This window comes from Columba livia, chromosome 7 (genome assembly GCF_036013475.1).
Source record: "Columba livia isolate bColLiv1 breed racing homer chromosome 7, bColLiv1.pat.W.v2, whole genome shotgun sequence".
NCBI classification, from domain to species: Eukaryota; Metazoa; Chordata; class Aves; order Columbiformes; family Columbidae; genus Columba; species Columba livia.
This window is the reverse complement of record NC_088608.1, coordinates 7,348,142-7,368,748: the sequence shown is the minus strand read 5'-3', so window position 1 is coordinate 7,368,748 and position 20,607 is coordinate 7,348,142. Positions and strand designations below refer to the sequence as shown.

The following is a 20,607-nucleotide window of genomic DNA, read 5'->3' as shown; positions in this document are numbered from 1 at the left end:
CTTTAAAAGCAGGCAGCTGAACCGAGGCAACAGTTCCATAAATAAGTCGATTCTGCAAGTACTAAATATCTGCCAACAAAAGCTAACAGACATTACTACAACTCAGAGATTTTGAAAAGTCTTACAACCTATTTTCTAGTTCCTGGTCTGCACAGATTGTACAACTGCACTTACGGTACATCTGTCTTAAAACCATCATGCCACCTTAGGAAGAGATGATCTCTGCTCCCAGCCCTGTGGCAGGTGATCAGAGATTCTGTCATTCCCTTGAAGCTGGAAATTCAAGTTTTTTGAGAATTTCTGTAATACTCATTTTTACGGTGATTATCAAATTCTAGTACAGAACGACACCATATCCCTGATTTATAGATATATCTGTGTATGTGTACTAGGAAATATACACAAATATTGCCTAATCAAATACCAGTGAAGTAAAAAGGAAAGGCTTTCATAAATTAGATTTTGGATATAGCTCCAATAAAATCATTGCCAAGTCTACAGATGCCACACTTTTAGAAACAGATTTTAGAATGTATAAATATATACATTTGCTATTTCATATTTAATATAAATTCTATGTGCGAGGACTTTGTGTGTGTGCATGCATAAATGTATGCATACATGCATTTCTGCCTGGATAAGAGCAAAGTTTATGATTGCTTCACTATTGCCTCAACACGGGATAATGGATTTATGGAGAAATTCTGCATTTTAATAAGTCAGTCTAATGAAGCACCGCTAAAAGCTGTATCTAGCGCTGTACCTGGATGTAATATTTCAGCTAAATAGTTCAGAAGAAAGAATAGTTTAGAAATTTTCAGTGTAGTTAAAAAATATGTATGTATCTCCTCCTACAAAGCAGATATCCAAGCACAGGTGAATACTCATTTTGGAAACTCTGCACTGTGCTCCACTGGGTAAGAGATACACGGATGTGCCACATGACAGCAACCCATGGCAGCTGAGAATCAACCAAGAGCTGCAGAGCTGGGTTCTTAGCTATTTGCAGTTTGCAGGCTATCTCCATGCATTTGACGTTTTTCCAGATCACTTTGCTATTCCGTTCACTCAGCACAAAAGAGTTTTTCCTCCAGCCACAGAGGTTTGCCCTCAACTGTGGGCAGGTGTGGATTTTGCCATCTGTGCTTCCAGTCGCTTTAGTATGTATGGCATAGATAAAATTGTCCACAGTTTTTTCAATGTGACTGATATGTTGGGTCTGAATTGAGAGGATTATTTTCATTCAATACTACCTAAATAGACAGTGCTCATTTAGTTGGGCTAACCAGTACAGCACAGCCAATTTGCACGAGAATATTTAAATACAGTACTAATACGGAAAATTAGGGATTTTTTAATTCTGAGAACCAAGAGAGAATATACCCTGCAACCATATAGATCAGTATGCTCTCTTATTTGAATCAGAGGAAAAGAAAGAAGAGTCAGACCTGACCTGTCAGGATCAAAGCCATTTCCACCCATAAGAATTGGTTTCTAACCCCTTTATGATTTGAAAGTAGGAATAGTATATGTCATGACCCTTATTGGCATGCCTAAATAGATGTATATTCAATGTAACTTCCTTAAATCTCTCGATGACCAAACCCCAGGGTAAATATTCTCAAGTGGTGTCACCTGAACACAGGCAAAAGAGAAAAAAGGGTTACAATTGCTTTGGAAGGAGAGGTTTAGTCCACCTTAAGGTCCAACCTGTCATCGCATTTTCTCAGTATGAAAGAAGTTTTTTACACAAGCTCACCAGCCATGAACTCCCCACATTTCCCCAGCAGCCACACAGACGTGCCCAATCCCTTTACCAGCAAACATGGCTCTGCAGGAGGTGGCAATGGGGATGGCTCTTCGCAGAATCTGCACAGGGCAGTAATAAAGGGCAATTCCAATGATCAAAATCAAAGCAAAAATCACTGGCAGGATGAAAGGCTCTAGGGTGCCCTGGACTAGGCCATAAGCAACTGGACAAGAACTGAAGTAGATTTGCAATTTGAAGAGATAATGTAGTGCAAAGCAGTAAGGTATCACTTCATGAAGCCATACAGCATTTTTCCCTAGCAACTGATGGAGGATTCCATGTACATATCTGATTACTCTTGTCTTCCAAAAATGAATGGCACCAGAAAGCAAAGAGCAGGAGAACGAGGTATCAAAGGAATATTTATCTGTAAGATACCCACGCTGACAAAGGACAGTTCCTTTGGGTATATTCAATTCAGAGTGGATGCCTACTTACCGTACACAGAGCTGTACAGATGATTTTATTATTGCTGTTTACTTAAATCCAAATTCCAGAGAGAGCGTAACTAAGCAACTGGTACGGGTTTCTAATCACTTGACTAGGCTTCTCCAAAGGTCACACGCCTTAGAAGATGTAAGGTTATAAAGGAAAAGCTGTTCGAAGTTGTACCCTTCTGCTTGATAAACATCCGTTGATTCATGGCAGTATTTGAAACACTAATATGCCTGCTTGCTGAACTGCCTGTTTACCTGAAGAGGCTACTTATAATCAAAAGCTGGAAGCAAAGCACATTCTGTGAAAAGATAACTGACAGAGAGTACATACCCACAAGGCTATTGAGTAACCAAGGGAAGGGCTTGGTACACTGGTAATTTTCTAGTCATGGAGGAGTATTCTAAAAAGGTTGCTGATAATGCTTCATAATTTTTAAATATCCTAATTTCTGTGTCACCCTGTCACACAGCTGTAAATTTAATCCCTAGTGCATAAAGTCCTAGGAAAGGGTCAGAATATCCTTGTTCCCTTCCTTCCTCTCTTCACTACATATCCCTGTGTAACAAATAATCCACACAGCGGATTCCTAGAGTTCTCTGACACCTGGAAGCCCCAGTGAACCACCACCAGCTTCTTCTTTCATCAGGTAGAAAAAAAGGTACTACAATGCTGAGCACTTAAAAACTGAAGATATCAATCCATATGTAATTACTCAGATTAGAAATAAGATGTACATCTTTATCAGTGAGCATACTTAAACATAGGGGTAGGGCAGTTAAGGATGGAAGAGATCTTTTAATTGTTACTCATTATGAGTCAGGTTTCTTATATACTTTGTCCCTGAGGAGCAGTCAAATATCTTTCTTGGAGACTGGTTTTAGCTCAAACTAGGTTAGAAATTCTTAGATCAAGCTCTTAGAGTTGTTCTCTTTTGGATGTCAAAATATATGAGAATACCAGTTCATTCTGCCCATCATTTAAGAACCTAATAAGAATCAAATCCTCAGAGCAAGCACTTTGAATTGGCCAGTGGGTTCAGCACTCTGACAGTATCAAATCCAGCTGCCACAGCGAGGTGCAAGGTATGGAGATGAGAGTTACACTGAACCGACACACAGCAATTTTAGACAAAGTCTAATTACAAAACTGTAAAGACTGCAAGACCTACCCAATTCTTGATCCATTGTTTTTAATCTTAGCATGAAGTGGGAAAAGATACACAAAATAAATACATGAACAGAGGTAACTAAAGCCACCTACTGCCCCAGGTAAAGTGTTACCTTACCCCCAAAAAGCACTCCAAAAGCATATATGGCCCCACTGAAGACAGGAATGACTATTTTCTCCTGGCAAAAAGCTTTCTCAGCTACAGGTGGAGGTATGACACACTTCTGCACCCTTGTCTCCCACTAGGTAATTCTTGCCATTTTAATATTACTACCAATGTTTTGGACGACAACTTCTTCAATATAAGAAAAAAAGGAAGTATCTGCATTCATTATGTATTATATCATGGCAACACAGTGTGCCATGAGTTCATATAAATTATCTGCCTGTGATAGAATTTTCTTATTACAGTAATAAAGGAAAGAATAGCCGAGTCTGACATATGAAATAGAAAAAACACCCAACAGTAAAAGAAATGTGAGCTTTCTCCTCTTGGCTTTATCCAGCATGTTCATTATGAGTAAGGTTTCCTATTTACTCTGGCACTGGGTTAAGAAAGATGCTGACAGACTGGTTCTTGGGAAACAGAGAATTTAACTTGGTACCATCAACAAAATAATATACCATAAACACCAGCTGCAACTGTCAAGAAACACTATGTTAAATATGCTGTACACAGTTAGTTTTTGCAATACCGAACATACAAGCTCAAACAAAACCCATTAGCCAAATAAGCCTCGGAGCAATGGATCCTATGGGCATAGGCAGGTACTCAGTCCTTCACTGCATTGTACAGAAATGCAAGATTATAGCTCTGTAATGTAACAACAGTGATTTTGCTTTGTCACCTAAGAGCAAAGTCCTGTTTTACTGAATAGAGGGGGAATCAAACAGATGTTTCCTTGGTTCACAGGTTTGGGACTTTTCCAACCAACTGTACATAAAAAGCTCCATCTTTTACAGCTTCTTCACCAGGCTGAGTGCCCAAAGTTCGTTCTTCTGTTTTCTTGATCTTTCTGCTTTTAGTGGTATTTCTTTCTCTTCACACACAGTTCCAGCGCTCCAGTTCAAGTCCTTCATTCTTGAATTAACAGATCAAAGAGCTGCCCTTTGGCTGTATAGCTGGTTACTAGTTCAACCTCTCATGAGACGTTTTTCCAGGTCCCTAATGCTTCAGTCGTCTATTAAGAAATTACTTCTTTTGCTATTTACTGGGTTTAATTATGCACACAAAAAAACACAGTTACCATATCAATTTCAACAAATTTCTTCCTTCAACAGAATTTAGATTTGCTTCATCAGCCTAATAAGTAATTACCTTGCTAAAGATGTAAGCAAAATATTCAAGAATGTTTGTATACTGGTAACGGAGAGCAGGAAGGGGACCACTCAGATTTCTTTGCACATCTTGAATGGCTCAGCGATCATTCAATGTTCAAATCACTAAGACTGGATTCAGACCTTTCCCCTGACAGGCTGCTCTAATAGACCCTGCTTTGAGCAGGGGTTGCACTGATGATCTCTGGGGGTCCCTCCAACCCCAGCTGTCCTACAGCACAGCGCCACACAAAACTCGGACCACGAAGGAATCAGCTGTACCTGGCCCTAAGTGCACAGGTAGTGGCTCCACCCTATTTTTACAGTCTCTGGTTTATCAATGTCATAGGAGTATATTCCATTTCTCTTAGTTTCTCCTCTCATGAAGAAAAATCGGCAATTGCAAAAATTTTATTTGGTTGTAAATTTTCATCCTTTGGTGATATTCAAAACTATTTCTCAAGTTATTTCAGCACTCTTTTCTTCCTTTGATTTTTTAATCATTGCTTTTTTAATTATTCGTTCTATGTTTCCTGCACATTAACTCACAACCCGGCAGATCATGCTGAGAAAAATCACTCATGAACTACGTACTCTGACTCTTTCCAGATATCTGTAGTCCTTCCCAATTTTTGTGTTTTCTCAAGACCTACAATTCTTTCAACCACTCTTCTAAAATACATAGAAATGTAGCAGCCTCTTTTATTTGATTGCCGAAACAGAAAGACAGTGAAGTGCGAAACTATCCAAAAAGTACCAGTAACAAACACATCAAATATTCATCCCATTCCTACACACTCTTTCATTAATAAACCAGCCAGGCAGAACCAAGCAGTGTCTCATATGGCCTACAATCTTACCAGGGTTTATACCTGATCTGATGAATATTCATTATATTTTCCAAGCCGCTTGGTCTATTTTAAAATAAAGTACAAAACTTTAATCATAATTTCATCATAATTTAAGACATATCTTGAATATAACTAGATATATCTTTTCGCAATGACTTAAGAAAAAAAATCTCACCAATAAAAGACTTGAAAAGCCTGTGAGCTTTAGGTTCTCAGGCCATCAATATCAAAGAATTTTCACAAAGACCAAGCTGCAGAGGCAAGCTAAAATATATTTTGCAATTACTACATGTGAACCGACATGAGAAAGCACAAAGACTTATATATAACTTTATATAACTTGGGCACATATAAACTGAAAAAGTACATTCTCATCTTGCCCCAGAAAATGAGAGAAACTGAGCGATCTGGTAAAAATTAAATGCTTTAAACTGATTTGAACTCAGCAGGACAAATTTTCACGATAGTTTTAGCACTACAATTCCCCAGAAGTCAAAAGGAAATGCATTGGTTCAGCTCAGCAGAACTTGGCACAGCAAGCAGTTTTGTACTGCTCATTCCAAACACCAGTCCAGGAAATGTTGCATTTCTAAGTTCCATATGGCTGCATCATAAGTAAGATTACGCAGTTCTTTTACATCTTAGCGTTTTATTCTAAGTATTTAATTCTTAGCACATCATGAGTCAGGCTGTATCCTCTGTGTCTTTTTCTGGGGTTTTGTTTTTCAATCTATCTTTACGTTCTCTCTCTATGACATACATCGGTTAGGACTAGATCTAACGCTGCCCTTCCATAGAAGGCTTTCCACTGATTTCAAAAATTTTGATCAATCTCTTGCTGTCAAGTTTATGAAACAGGAAGTTTTAGAAATTTGCCATTCATAATTAATTGGAAATTGCACTTGGTTTCTGTCAAGCTCAAGTTATTTTCAGTTATGTTAGGATACACACATAAATGTAATCTTTAAATCAATAAAAGAAAGATTGGCACACTTTATTCTGGTAGACAGTAGTTTTTGCAGAAAGCCGGAGTTTTGCACAGGCTCCTACACTAAGGCAAAGTATGGTAGGCACACAGAAATAGGGCTAACGCACAGCATGACCTGAGCACCTACATGAATTTGCACCCAACTCTTCAGGAGTGTGAGAGCAGACTTCCCACCGAGGCACTGGGAAACACCTGGTGTGGTTTTAAGTACACGATACAAAGATTATTTATGAGGTAAGTAAGCAGCCAGAAGGAATCATGCAACATTCTCCCAGCACAGAGGAAAAATAATTACATACAGGCTTTCAAGCAAGAGATTGATTAAACACAACAGGAAATTAGAAATGTACCTCCCTCAAAAATCTGACACAGTAAGAATTGCCTTAGGAGACACAACCGTCTCTTCGCCTTTCAGTACTATGATTATTCTCCTGTCAAATCTAGAAATGGAGGGATAATCAGACTGCCTATCCAGTGATTCATATTCCCAGCATATGGTAACATTCTTTCATTCAGTACTGATCTCATCATGTAACCTTCGCTGTCTTCAACTAGAGGGCATGGCAAGTAATTCATTGACTTAATTTAGCCTTATGTAAAGCAGGAAGATTATATGAAAGCAAATTAAAAGTGAGCATAAAAAGCAGGAAAATATGTTTGCTGCTTTGCTTGTTTACTTTATTGGCTTAGCCATAGGGATATGTTGATTCTTCTTTTGTATTGGGATTTATTTTCTCTCTAAAGTACTTTACAAGGTTCACTTGAAAAAGCTCAACAGAAGGAGATTTCAAAAATATGTTAATTGAATGTTGACAGGAATCTCTGTGGACGCCCACAAAAGCAAGATACTCAGGAAATGTCTGTTAAGATCTCCAAATTTGTGCTGGAAAACTAATTTTAATGTCTTATTTCTGGTTTTATTTTTATGAATCAATGCCACATCAGCCTTCTATGGCCTTTTATTCCAAACTGTTATGTATGGAGCCCTGCCAGAAAGGAACTCACAGCACTGGCAAGCTGTTGCATGAGTCTGAATTAATGCACGTAAAAACACCACTTACTGGTTTTCCAGTTTTTAGAAAAGGACTATGAATATAAGTTATAGTCCCCTCTGTGTGGCTTTTTTCTTTTTACTTGATTCTCCAAGTTATGCAAAAGCTCTGTTTCATCAGTCTTCCCTTCTTGTAGAATGGACTTCATTAGAGGTGTTTCAGAACAAAAACTGCCTTACCCCGTTGATTGTAAAACTGTAGCCCATCCAGGAGACAGCTGAACCGTCTTCAAACAAACCAGATAGGACAGTGCTAGCAACAGCAGCACAAAACAAATCCTAAGCAGATCAATGTACTGCAAGTCTCCACCCAGCTGTACCGAAAATTTGAGTAGGAGGTTAAATCCTTCTTTATGCACTAGCTGGAACAATTCTTGAGCAAATCTCCACCTGATCTTCTCAGCTACCACACACACTGCCAATAAGAATGCTGCACAATGCACAACAATGCAGAATATAATTTCCACTGTGATCAATACTGCACTGCAAATTAAAGACTTTTTCCATACATTTATATAGGAATCATTAAATGTACTTACTTTGCAAGAATACACTTTTCTCAATAAAGAAGACACGCAAGTATTGATATACTCTTACTTACCAAAACAGCTCTGTAACAAAACGGGTGTATTTCTCTTTGTACAGTAGTTATAACAAAATGTGTCACCCTACTATCATATCACTAATACAGGCTCAATCTTAGATGTTCTATATTCTCAACTTCTAATAATAACACTAGCAGTTTAAGTGATTTACATTCAAAGAGAAGGGGTTCATACTCCAATCTTGTCAAGAGAAGCACAAATATAATACAAGCATCAATTTTAAAAGCATATTCTAATACGAATAATGGAGTAAGATGCAAAATAAAAGATTAACAAACCCATTACAGATTGTGAATACAGTTCAATTGATAGAGATGCTGAAAAAAAAAATAGCAAAGCCCTAACAATTACTATCTTGGCTAACAAGAAACTGAAAATCACAATCACTGGGAGGTTTGCCTATGGAAAGACGACGTATTTGGGACCAAACAGTAAGTTGGCAGGAGGAAAGAATACTTGCTGACATGACAAAATGTTTTTTGTCAAAGCTCTGGAATCTGTAGCATCACAGCTTGACAGAAAAAGCTCTGCAGGCCTCTATCAAAGCCAAAGGTAATTAAGTGTACTTACATGTACTCCCTGTGTGCAGAATGCACAGCAGCTGCGTTGCTGTAACGCCACAGAACTATCGCTGATGACAAAACATCCAGGGTAGCATCAAACTGAAAGAGACACAGAGTCAATTGTTTCATGGGCCATTAAATGTGCCTTGTACTAACAACAATGCATTTACCATCCTGCTGTACAGGCACAGAGCAGCTTCAAATAAATCATTTTAATGAAAGCGGGATTTAGATTTATTCAACTGATCTTCACATTTTTGCCATGTATTATTGCACAATGATGCACTTCAGAGCTCAGTCAGTTAATTAAAGGATTAAAACTTTTTATTTGTAATCCATTACCTGCAGAGAAGTTTAAAACAAAAGAAAAAAACCACACCAAACCTAACACATGATCTGTCACTGTGGGACCATACGAGTTAAAATATTAATATGATCCTTATGCAAAGACTCTAAAAAATGTGTTTGAAAATGCCTGTCAAGCATTCCTTTTTCTTTCAAACAAGTTTTCTACCACAGAGTGTTTTGTTTCAAAGTAAGGAAATATTAACACCAGAAACCAGGCTTGTCCCACTGTAAGAACTTTCATCAAAGTCAAACTTTCTGTAGAGCCAATCTAACTTCCAAACTTGAAAGCAAAAGCCAAATTGTTTTAAATTAGGAATTTTTTGCTCTGTCACTAATCGGGAAAGTCACAGCAACTACTACAGCAGAAATCTGTCATCCTGAATTCAACAGGAGTTTTACCATAGACTTCAACAGGAAAAGGGTCACGCAAAGTTCAGAAGGGAACTTCAGAATTTGGCTTGAGTTCAACAACAGAACTGATTAAGCTGAGATTTTGTAGAAGAAAAGCGTATCTGGTGGATAATATCAGTGATGAGATATAATATTGACATTAACACCAGACTTAGTAGTCAGAAAGTGAAAAAGTACAATGAAAGTACCTTTACTTTTCTTTCCAAGATATGACTTCAACAATATTTTTCTAATCCATCATTGACTCTGCACACCTTGTTATGAAGCCACAGTAAGAGAAAATACAGTATTTCATGTTCAGAAAAACCCCATTAAAAAATGGTAGAGAACATTTAAATTATATCTATACTTACAGCAAATCCAAATGATGATGCACTGTATCTCATTACGGAGACAGCTAAAGGAAAGAAAATATTAGTTAGAATCACTTTAAATCTTTTTTGTATCCTTTCTTCTTCTCTTGTCCAAGAGCTACAGAAGAAGTTTAAACATACAGCCTTAGTTTCACGCAGTTCCAACTAGAATGACCTGACCGACACTTCAGTTTCTACAGGAAAGGCCTTGTGCTGCAAGAAATGGTTGGGGCACTCGAGAGATGCTTTGCTTCAAGAAATGCTTCAAATTCCATCAGATTGGTGATTTCCAAAGAAAAAAGCATTAGCAGGAAAGATTTTTCCCAGCTCCAATTTAGACTGCGTACTGCCTCTAAAAAACCAAACAAGACTTTAAAAATGGGCTAACATATAGGAAAAAAATATATATATAATTTTGCTCTATGCATCCTAATTCTGTCACCTCAACATGTCCAATTCTAGGAGGTACTGTGCAAGGGAAAATACCTTTCAAGAGGGACCTGGAGCTGGGACTCCACCAAACCACAGCTCTCAGCACTGAGCAGCTCCAGCCTCCGTGCCGCGTTTTGCAGCCTGTGGAGTGAGCACAGGACTCACCAGAACTGTGCTCCCAAATTAAAGTGCACAGCACTCTAGTTTCAATATTTAGAGGGCTCAGAATAAAGCCTAATAGGATTAATTTCACTGCGCTTTCATGAACAGCTATCAGCTAACTTACTAAGAAAAATACATTTTTGTAAAAATAACAGTACTTGAAGTAAAAAACACTCATCAATGACTTTGTCAATCTTAGGCTGACAAACACAATATCTAATTTTCAGTATTCAGTACTCATCAGAACAGTTTGGCAGAACAGAGCCGCTATGGTTTGACTGTTCTTTTCATTAACGGCAAGCTGCAGTTCTGGGGCACTTATCTGGATAAAAAGAAACTAAAATATTAGAAATATTAGAAAAAATAACCCTTTTCTTATTGACCTAAGACTCAGCTGTGGCCATAAGCATCCCAGATACCACAAATATTTGGACTTCAATGCTACAGCTGGCCAAAAAAAAAAGGCATCAAGTTTATTTCCAGATTCTCATTTTCTCAAAGTTGAAGAGCATTGAAACAGTTAGTATGGATTTACACCTCTCATTGTTAAATCATGATTTCCCACACTTCACATCCTAGGTGAAAAAAGAGGCTGTATTTCTTTGTCAGACTTGCCAGGCGAGAGCTACACTTGACAAGCTGACGCTGGTTTGCAGTGATCTTGCTGCAAATATGAACACTTCACTGCATAATAATATATTGCCTATCAAATTTTTATTGTATGCCTCCTTAAAGGCACACATTTTCAAAAACTGCAGAAGTTGCATCCAAAAAAATATGGGCTTTCACAGGTACACACAAGTTTGCAATGTTCCCGTTGTTACTGCTTTCATATGATGCAGTTCAAAGCCACACTTTGAACTCCTGCTTCTATTTCTAGCCTGCCTCTGTAGTGGAATTAGCTCCTCGGTTTTTACTAAATTGCCAGCTTTTTTCCCCACTCTAATCCAGACTTAAAACAACCTAACTCTATGGTTCCCTTAAAAATGAATACATAATTCCTACACATGATGTAGATAGATACAGGTGATGCATACAGAAAGCCACGCCTTAAGAATGCTTTAGGGGACATATCTGGTATATTTAAAGCATAAGGTCATCAGCATGAGAACCATCTTTATTTTTATGTATTCTACCACAACGAATATCCACTGCACTAACACACAATCTGTTTCGCCTGGAGCTATCTAAAACAGTAATCAAAAACAAGTATTAACTAACAGTGTCACAAATCTGCTTAAACCTTTTTGCTAGCTAATGAATACGATTGGAGAAAAGACTTTCCAACAACTGGTGCCCTATAATACTAACTTGTAGTGGTAAAAGGCCATAATAACACTAGTAATGACCATTTAAGCACTGGAAAGATACAATTTTATATTACTTATTTACATGCTGGTTTTCTAATGGGAGTAACTGCCCATTTGTCTTTCAAAGTCAAATAAAAATGTTAAAAGCACCTTCAGCCCTGACTTAGGCACATTAATATTTCAAGCTGACAAATACAGTCATAAAGCTCAGCAGTAAATCACCCCGGGTTAAATGTTATGTTTGTCCATGAGTCTCAGCTCTGTGGCAGAGAAAACAACTGTAATATTGGCATCCAAAGTACCAGGTCACAGACTGAGCGCATCCTCTACAGACGACTGGCTCCTGTTCCAGGCACTGAAGCTGAAAGGATTTTAGGGAAGTTCTGCTCAGCATCCAAGCACTGGAGACCCCTGGGCAAAGAAATAACCAGTGGTCCTTCTGCCTCCAGTATCACTGCCATGCTCCAGGAGCAACGTATGGAACTGCAAGAATGGATCATAGAGCTTCTGCTGAACCCGCACCTTCCCTCTCAATACACATTTTCAGTTATTCCCAGATAAACCTCTGATGTTAAAAAACACAAAGATTCCTAATATCCGTATTGAATCAGTACAATGGTGGAAAACAAGCAATGAAGAACAGAGCAGGCAGCTTAAAAATCCTGCAGAGCCATCGTATACATTTAGCAGCTACACTGCCATGACAGTGGGAGCCTACTTTTAGCTATTTTATTGGCTAAATTGGACAGCATTTTATTAGCTCTACAATAAAGCAGATAATCTTAATGCATTTTTCTGACATTTGTAAACAGAACTTTTAAGTAGTCAGAAACTAAAAAGAGAGCCAGCACAATAAGCCACAAATCTACCACCGCCTCCGCCTGCACAGCAATATCAGTTTGTCAAGTCTTGCTACCTATAGGTCAGATTATTTTGTTATTCCTTCGCCCCATCCAAAGTGATTCCAATTAAAGAAAAATACCCCATTTCCCCATGTATTCTGAAGAAAATTCACTTCCACGTGCCTCAGAAAAATCATATGACTAGGGCCCTAACCCTACAAAATCATTCCAATTCAATGCTTCAGCCAACTCGTCTCCCACCAGCCTTTGCCAGGTTTAATCCATTTAAAATGTGTTCCTGGAGTGCTGGGACCCTGCAGTGATTCCTTCTCTATGATGGAAAACCACCCTGGTACCTTTTTGCTTCAAATGCAGGAGGCACAAAATAGGGCAGGGAATTAACTCTACCTCCAGTTCTCCCAAACAGAACTCTTCGGGAAGCGCCTGGCTACAAATGAGAGATGGCACATACAAACAGCTCCTCCATCTGCCATAAAATCTCTTGTTACCTACTCAGGAAAAACTATTTTTAGGAAGCTCCTCTTGACGGGACAATCACTCCATCATGTTCACTTTGAAATTAGCCTTTCTGAAAGACATGTGGACGTCAGCACATAAAATGTCATAGCTTCAAAGCACAAGACCTACACTCAGCAGAAATCAAGTGGGCAATTTTAACATCACTGAAAGTGCTGGGTTTATTTATACATATATTGCCCTGTGTATATCTTGCAGGTTGTACAGAATCACAAACAATAGGAACTGGAAGTTCTACTGAATCAGAACTGAAACTGAAATAGTCTGTTTTCATTGCCCAGTGTTGGTAAAATATCAAAAACTAATGTAACAATAAATATTTAAAAATAAATTAATTCCAAATACAGAAAACCAAATGAGCAATACTTTTAAAAAATCCACCAAAAAAAATCCCTCACAACAACAGAAGGCAAAGAACACGTGTGACTCTGATAGTGTGAATATTTGTAATGAACTGTACTGACCAGGACCAACAGATACACATATACTTCCCCAGGCACCTTCGCCTCACACAGAAATTTTTGTAGAGCAAATTTTAAGGGGTTTTATGCACATGCCCAAGATTTCTGCAATCAGCACACTAGCTACAAATGGCTGCTAAACGTCCAATATCTTAGCCATGAGTCTGCCAGAAATCTGATCTACACAGGCAGACCCAGTGCTATCCGTTACTATCATGTTCCCATATTTCTATCCCAAATTAATCAGCAAAACTGTACCAACCCTATTCATACAAAACCTTCTAGCTCATTTTCTCAGTTTATAATTGCATCAACATGGTAAAGACCCTTATTTCTGGGCAACAGCATTACAACATTATGTATGTATCCACCAAGTAGATGCATAAGTTTAACGTATATTAAACCTGGATCTTGATCTCATTATAATTTGTGGCTAATTTGTAAATAAGTCCCTAGGGGGTTCATTTTTCCAGCTGTGCAGAAGGAACCGCAGCAGAGTATTAATACTGGGAGACTCCCATCCTTGGGGACACCTCAGCTGTGGGATGTACAGTGTGACTTGGTGAATGGGGCTCTGAACCACCCAGACATCATCTAAATGTGTACAAAAACTACAAACCTAGGATTTACTACTCCTTCCTTCAAAGAGAAAGTGCATCTCACCAAAAGTATTTATCAGCTTTACATTTTCCTTCATTTTTTAAAGCACCAAGATCCTTGATATAAATGAGTGACTCTATCTACTATTTATAATAACAATTTACTTCTTCCATAACAACAACAAAAAAACCAAGGTATCTTAGAAAGCAGATTCAGTCTGGTAACAAATTCTGCTATTGGTAGTGGTAAAGCTTTCCAGGAATATCTTTCTGTCATTGTCTATTACTCGCTTAATATCACATTTTGTTTGTTTGTTTACATCTATTGTAATGGCCAAATCTCAGCAGCTGTAACTTCCATTATCCCATTTACTTCAACGAACTGCAACAGTGAAGAGCGATTGAAGATTTCCCTTACTTCTTATTACTGAAACAGTAGAATTTCAGGGTTTTCTGCAAAAGTTTTCCTTTGTGTTCAATGCGAACAATTCTATTCAGTTTGCTGACACGTTAGCAAAACCAATAATTATTATAATTATCTCTGACTCAAGGATTTTCTATCTTAAATCATCCATCTTTCAATGCTTCCATTTCAGAACTTTTTTAAAACCTCTTTTTTGTGGTTCTTGCAAAGAATCAAACACCAGTACTCCCTTAATTCCCTTTGTTTACATGTCTTCTCACCATATTTGTCTTGTGGCTGCATCAGTGCCTCATGATAAAAGATCAGAAGACTTTCATTTCAGGGGTTAAATATTCACGGTACTGGCTTTCACTCACGGATGTATTTTCCTAGACTGATTATTCATTACATCATGGTGCTCACCAATGATAGCAATCTCGAAGAACAGAAGAGCAGTCCAGTCCTAAAACTATTCAGTCCTCTGATTCACTTCTATTTAATTCACTTTCATTTTCACATTTACTACTCTTGCCTCCACTGGTATGACACAAACAAACAGCAGAGACTGGGCAGCCAAGCAGCACTGAACTATGAAACAATCCTACTATGAAAAAACAAAGTATAACTTATGAAATGACCAAAAAAAAAATCATGTGGAGGAAACAGTGAACCAGCTTCCTCTACAGTACACAGTCCTCAAGAGCATATAAGTAATATAAATACTATAAGTAATATATAAGTAATAAAAAAAACCTGTCCAGGATCCCACTGCTTGACACACTCCTGTGCTTCCTTTCTCAGGTGCCAACCTTCTGTTTTCAAACAAGATCATCTCAAAAAAAGAACATAAATAAATCAGAGAAAAAGGAGTGGTATTTTTGGTTAGTTTTGGCTTTCCAGGGGGCAGGAATTAAAAGGGGGCCCATATGTTATAGTTCCAGTTGAGCTTTTTTGGGATACTAAATGCATACGTTTGCATTTAAGAATAAAAGGTCTACTAGAAACATACTAGTTTTTTTATTCCACGTACATGGTACAAACTCTGTGCAATTGAATATACAGGTGCATAGTTTAATCTGTCATATTTCAAACGGGGTCATTTGAATCACCCAAAATAACTCAGTGCAATGACATTAAAGCACATTGTCTTTTAATGAAACTATGTATTATTGATGCCCCAACTCCAAATATAACAACTGAAATGGCCTAGAATGTTGCAAATGCCTTTAACTGCACATTTACGAGGGAAGCTTTTGCAGCTTATACTTAAATCCACAGGCTTTGTAATTTTGAGCCTTAAACTACCTTGAAAAAACAAAGGAAGCAGAGTTTGACCCTGGACAGGGCCAAGGAACAAGTGGTACCTTGACTAAAAAAGCCACAAACAACCAGAAATGTTGAGTGATACCAGCCATACTCAACAGCTGTTTCTCAAGCCCTGTGGCAAAGATTTATAACTCTCTGTATCCAAATGAAGGTTATTTTAGATTTAATGACCCAGGAGACTCTCCAAAGGCAACGTTTCTTCTGTGTTACACTGACTGGAGGCAAAGCTAGCAGAGAAGTATTCAAGTCCTGCACAGGATGAACAATGTATTCTTGGAAGTTTGGCCAGTTGATTAAAAGCAGGTTTTACCTAAGTTAAGACAAAAAGCCAGAAGACCGAGGTGAAGGTTTGTAAATGCTTATTTGAATTAACTGGGTTTCTGGAAGCTTCACAGAGATCCAGCAAACTCATATTTTATATGTGTATCCCCAAATCTGTAACAGCTTGGACTATGTCTAAATGTTTTTACCAGACACAGAAGGTTTTGAATGGTTAATAAAAGAGCTGAAATACTGCCATTATTTCCAGGTTCTAGGAAGCTCCTGTCCTGTGGTCACATACAAAGATGGAGAGATCCTTTCAAAAAGATCATTAAAGAATTGTATTGTATGCAAGCTACAGCTCAGATGTATCGACCCAGAATTTACACACAAGGATTCAGGCTAACTGCAGCACAAACAACAATAAATAGATGGATATTGTTGGCTGTGCTATGTACTACTGTCTAGATGAAAAAAAAATAATATTTTTAATTAGGTTTTATTTAGAACGTTTAAAAGAACATAATCAGTGAGAACTGCATCCCCTCACCCTGGGCAAGTTCTTTGTCTCCATTACTGTAAAGATGCCTAGTGGTTTAATTTTAAAAAGACGCTTAACTTGAAGTTTCCAAATTTAGACTAAATGAAATATATCAGAAGACTCCAAGTGCCAAACTTCTGAATTCAGTATCTTTTTTTTTCTTTATTTTCTCCCTATTTTTATGCTACTATTTCAAACTTCACATGTTAATTGTATTTTCAATAACTGTGGAACAGCAGGTAGCAAGAGCATTAACAGAAAAATATCACCAATGCTGCTGTTAAAAAAAAAAAGAAAAAGGCAAGTCTGGTTTGAAAATACTTCTAAGAAACAAAAATAGTCCAAAATCATAAAACTGAATTCTTAGCATGCTACAGAGATTCAAAGCACAGGCCTTATGGTGCATGCAAACGGTATTGCGTTGGTTGATATTTCAGGTTCAAAATCCTCACACCAGCAGAAAAACCCAACACAGCTTTAAATACCTGGAATCATACGCCAGTATAACCTCCGCTCCATAGAAATCAGCTGACTGAAGCGCAACATGGAGGATTTAGATCAAGAGAGGGTTTAGGTAGCTTTCCCACTCATCATATCTCTTTCTAGAAGTATTCCAGCTACCCTGTACCTTAAATATAGTCCTTAAATAAGAAAAAAAAAAATAACCTATCTGCGATTTAAGTTTACTCAAGTTGGATTCTTCCTGGTGATGTTTCAACTTTGAGAAAAGGAACATATTTTAGCCATGATAAGCATTTAAAACCAGTCCACAAAATCCTCACTTTTTTCTAGTTACAAACAAATACAGACCTGCCAGATAATAGTATTTTCACTAGAGTTGCATCTGAACTTCAATATACAAATTTATGATCAAAGGTCGTCTTTTCCTAGAATTTCAGTAAAATTTTAAGCAGCTCAATGGATGCAGCAATGAATTGCAAAATTCTGCATTTACCATAGAAAGTTTTCCAGATAAATTAAAGTTGTTTGTTTGTTTTTTTTGATGGATTTTAACTTTTTCATTCAGTGTGTGTGTGAAGACAGTTACATTTTTTTAAGTCATTACAGACACATAACTATATTTACAACTACCTCAAAACACAAATCAAACCAAACAATTATAGTAGTCTCCCTATTTTACAAATAAGGAAACAGAACTGGATCAGGGATCTCATGAGGTATTTGAAGATCAGGGATCCAGATGTTCAACAGCCACAACAACTGGACTCTGGAGAGAAACTATAATTGTTTGAAAAGGCAGCTGGGTTGGCACAATCTCACGCATCATACTGTCTTACTAAGTAGCTTTGTAATAAACCCTTAAATATTCCCTTTTTTTAGTGTTCTTATCTATAAAATGGGACTAAAGTACTTCCACAGTTCAGGACATTATCCACAGAAAAAGTCATTTTACCATGTGGAAGCGTCTAGTAATTCTGCAAAGAGTGACAGCAGGCACCATTAGTATCTTATCTATTTGAACAAACTGTTTAGTAATACAATTTGCCTCTTATAACATTTCACATTCTCAAAGCACTGCCTTAACTTAGAAATGTAAAGTTTAGCTACTGAAAATGGTAACCCAATTAGAAATTATCTGAATGATCTTTATGGCATTCCCATAGCCGAGCAGTTGTAACATACTCTGAACTATATCAACAGACTTCTGAAAATCAAAGCAGACTTCCTTTTATACAGAAATATAGCAGTAATTCAGAAGTTTATCAAGTGCTGAAAAAGAATTCATACTGAAAATATTTTTGTATTGCCCTTTAACTTGCATTAGTATAATGCAATTATAATTATTGAAACTGATGTGACTACTGCACCCCCATAATTAGGTACTACAAGCTCATTTTTGTCCTGTTAAAACCTCTAGAACACAAATGCAGTGAGACCCATGAAAGCAAAGGTGACTATTCTAAGCATCCTTTGCCTTAGATACCTTGAAAAGGTTCTGAATTTGGAACACTGAAAAATGAATCCACACAAAATTGTCAGTTGGACACTCAATAATGAAGACACCAAAAATAACTATGAGAAAGAGCTGTGGAAAACTACATTCAGATTCAGGTAACTGAGACCATATAGACAAGTCGGTACTTTAAAAAAAAAAAATATATATATATATATTTCTAGTATAACAATTTAGCTCTGTGTCTATTTTTTTTGAAAAATCACACAAAGGCAGCAGAAAATCTGTTAGAAGGAATGAAAGTAAAGTAAGATTGGTATTTTTGTCTGGTTCCTCCCTTAACTAACAGGTGGTTAAATCCTGCAATTCTGTTCATACGGAGGATAAACAGAATTAGAATAAATTCTCTGCACATACCCATTTGTGATTTAGAAATCTAAGGCTGCTACCCTGTCTGGAGTGCATCCGTGAGTGACCTGGACTCGTTGGATCCTGGGACGAGGAATGGCCACCGGACCCTGGAAGCCGGAGGGCACAGAGCGTGATCTGCCGCACACGTGTCTCACACCACAGTAGCGCTGGCTGCTTCTCTGCAAACAACTTCCTGTATCAAAAACAGCGTGGTCAGCAGGACAAGGGCAGTGATCCTTCCCCTGTACTCTGCATTGGTGAGGCCACACCTGGAGTATTGTGTTCAGTTCTGGGCCCCTCAGTTCAGGAAAGACATTGAAGTGCTGGAGCGGGTCCAGAGAAGAGCAACACGACTGGGGAAGGGACTTGAACATAAGACCTATGAGGAGAGGCTGAGGGAGCTGGGCTTGTTTAGTCTAGAGAAGAGGAGGCTTAGAGGTGACCTCATCACTCTCTAGAACTACCTGAAGGGAAGTTCTAGCCAGGTGGGGATTGGTCTCTTCTCCCAGGCAGTCAGCAATAGGACAAGGGGGCATGGGCTTAAACTCTACCAGGGGAAATTTAGGCTGGATATTAGAAAGAAATTCTTTACAGAGAGAGTGATCAGGCATTGGAATGGCCTGCCCCAGGGAGGTGCTGGACTCACCGTCCCTAGAGGTTTTTAAACTGAGATTGGACATGGCACTTGGTGCCATGATCTAGTAAACGGACTAGAGTTGGACCAAGGGTTGGACTCGATGATCTCTGAGGCCTTTTCCAACCCAGTCGATTCTGTGATTCTGTGAACGTCTCTATACACAGGTCGGTGTCTTCCCCAGCACTTCCTACCCTGTGACTAATGGCACAATTTAGTCCCTCCATCACCAATGGGAACAACATATATAAAGGAGGCTTATACTCATTTCTCTACGTATGGCTTTCCTGAACATGCCAAGAATGGAATGTGGTATGTGAAGACAAGGCCAGAAGAAATTCACACTCATGACATTTAGTCTCATTAAATGTTTGTTCTCTGAGCATTTTAATGACACTAGAAATATGAAAACCAAGGAAGATTTGAACTGAAAAGCTTTAGTCATTGAAAAATAATTAGTCGTCTTCACAGCCTTTTTCATCATTCCTATCAATTTCAGACAGAAGACACATATCACGGTAACACCCATTTTAATTAGATGGCTAGTGAGCTACTCCAGAACCAAAACAAGCTGCCAAATACCATTAAGCAGGCTGCCAGAATATAGCACAATACTACAGAGATTTCCTTTTCACAAAGTGAGATTAAGATTGCAAACCATCCCAGACACTTCAGTGAACTAGTGAAGAACCTTTAAATCCTGGATTTACAGACACATTTAAAAAACAGACTTCCAATTTAAAGTTGCTTTTTGGTGTAAAAAGCTATTAGGAAGATTCTTTTCTTCGCAGAAAGTAATTAAATAGCCCAGGTAACTGCAAATAAAATGTACTGATAAATAAAGGAGGAAATTACAAGCTTATATATTGCT

The 20,607-nt window shown here is 38.0% G+C and overlaps 1 protein-coding gene across 2 annotated transcripts in view; it reads right to left on the bottom strand.

Annotated features, from left to right (window-relative positions):
- The window catches only part of TMEM163 (transmembrane protein 163), a 92,335-nt gene that overhangs the window by 28,848 nt on the left and 42,880 nt on the right, over positions 1–20,607 (bottom strand). For both annotated transcript variants that reach the window (XM_065069600.1, XM_065069601.1), the window contains 2 exons: positions 9,903–9,946; positions 8,798–8,889 (listed from right to left, as the gene is read on the bottom strand). In XM_065069600.1, coding sequence (XP_064925672.1) covers positions 8,798–8,889; positions 9,903–9,946 — 136 coding nt within the window. The remainder of the gene's footprint in view (positions 1–8,797; positions 8,890–9,902; positions 9,947–20,607) is intronic.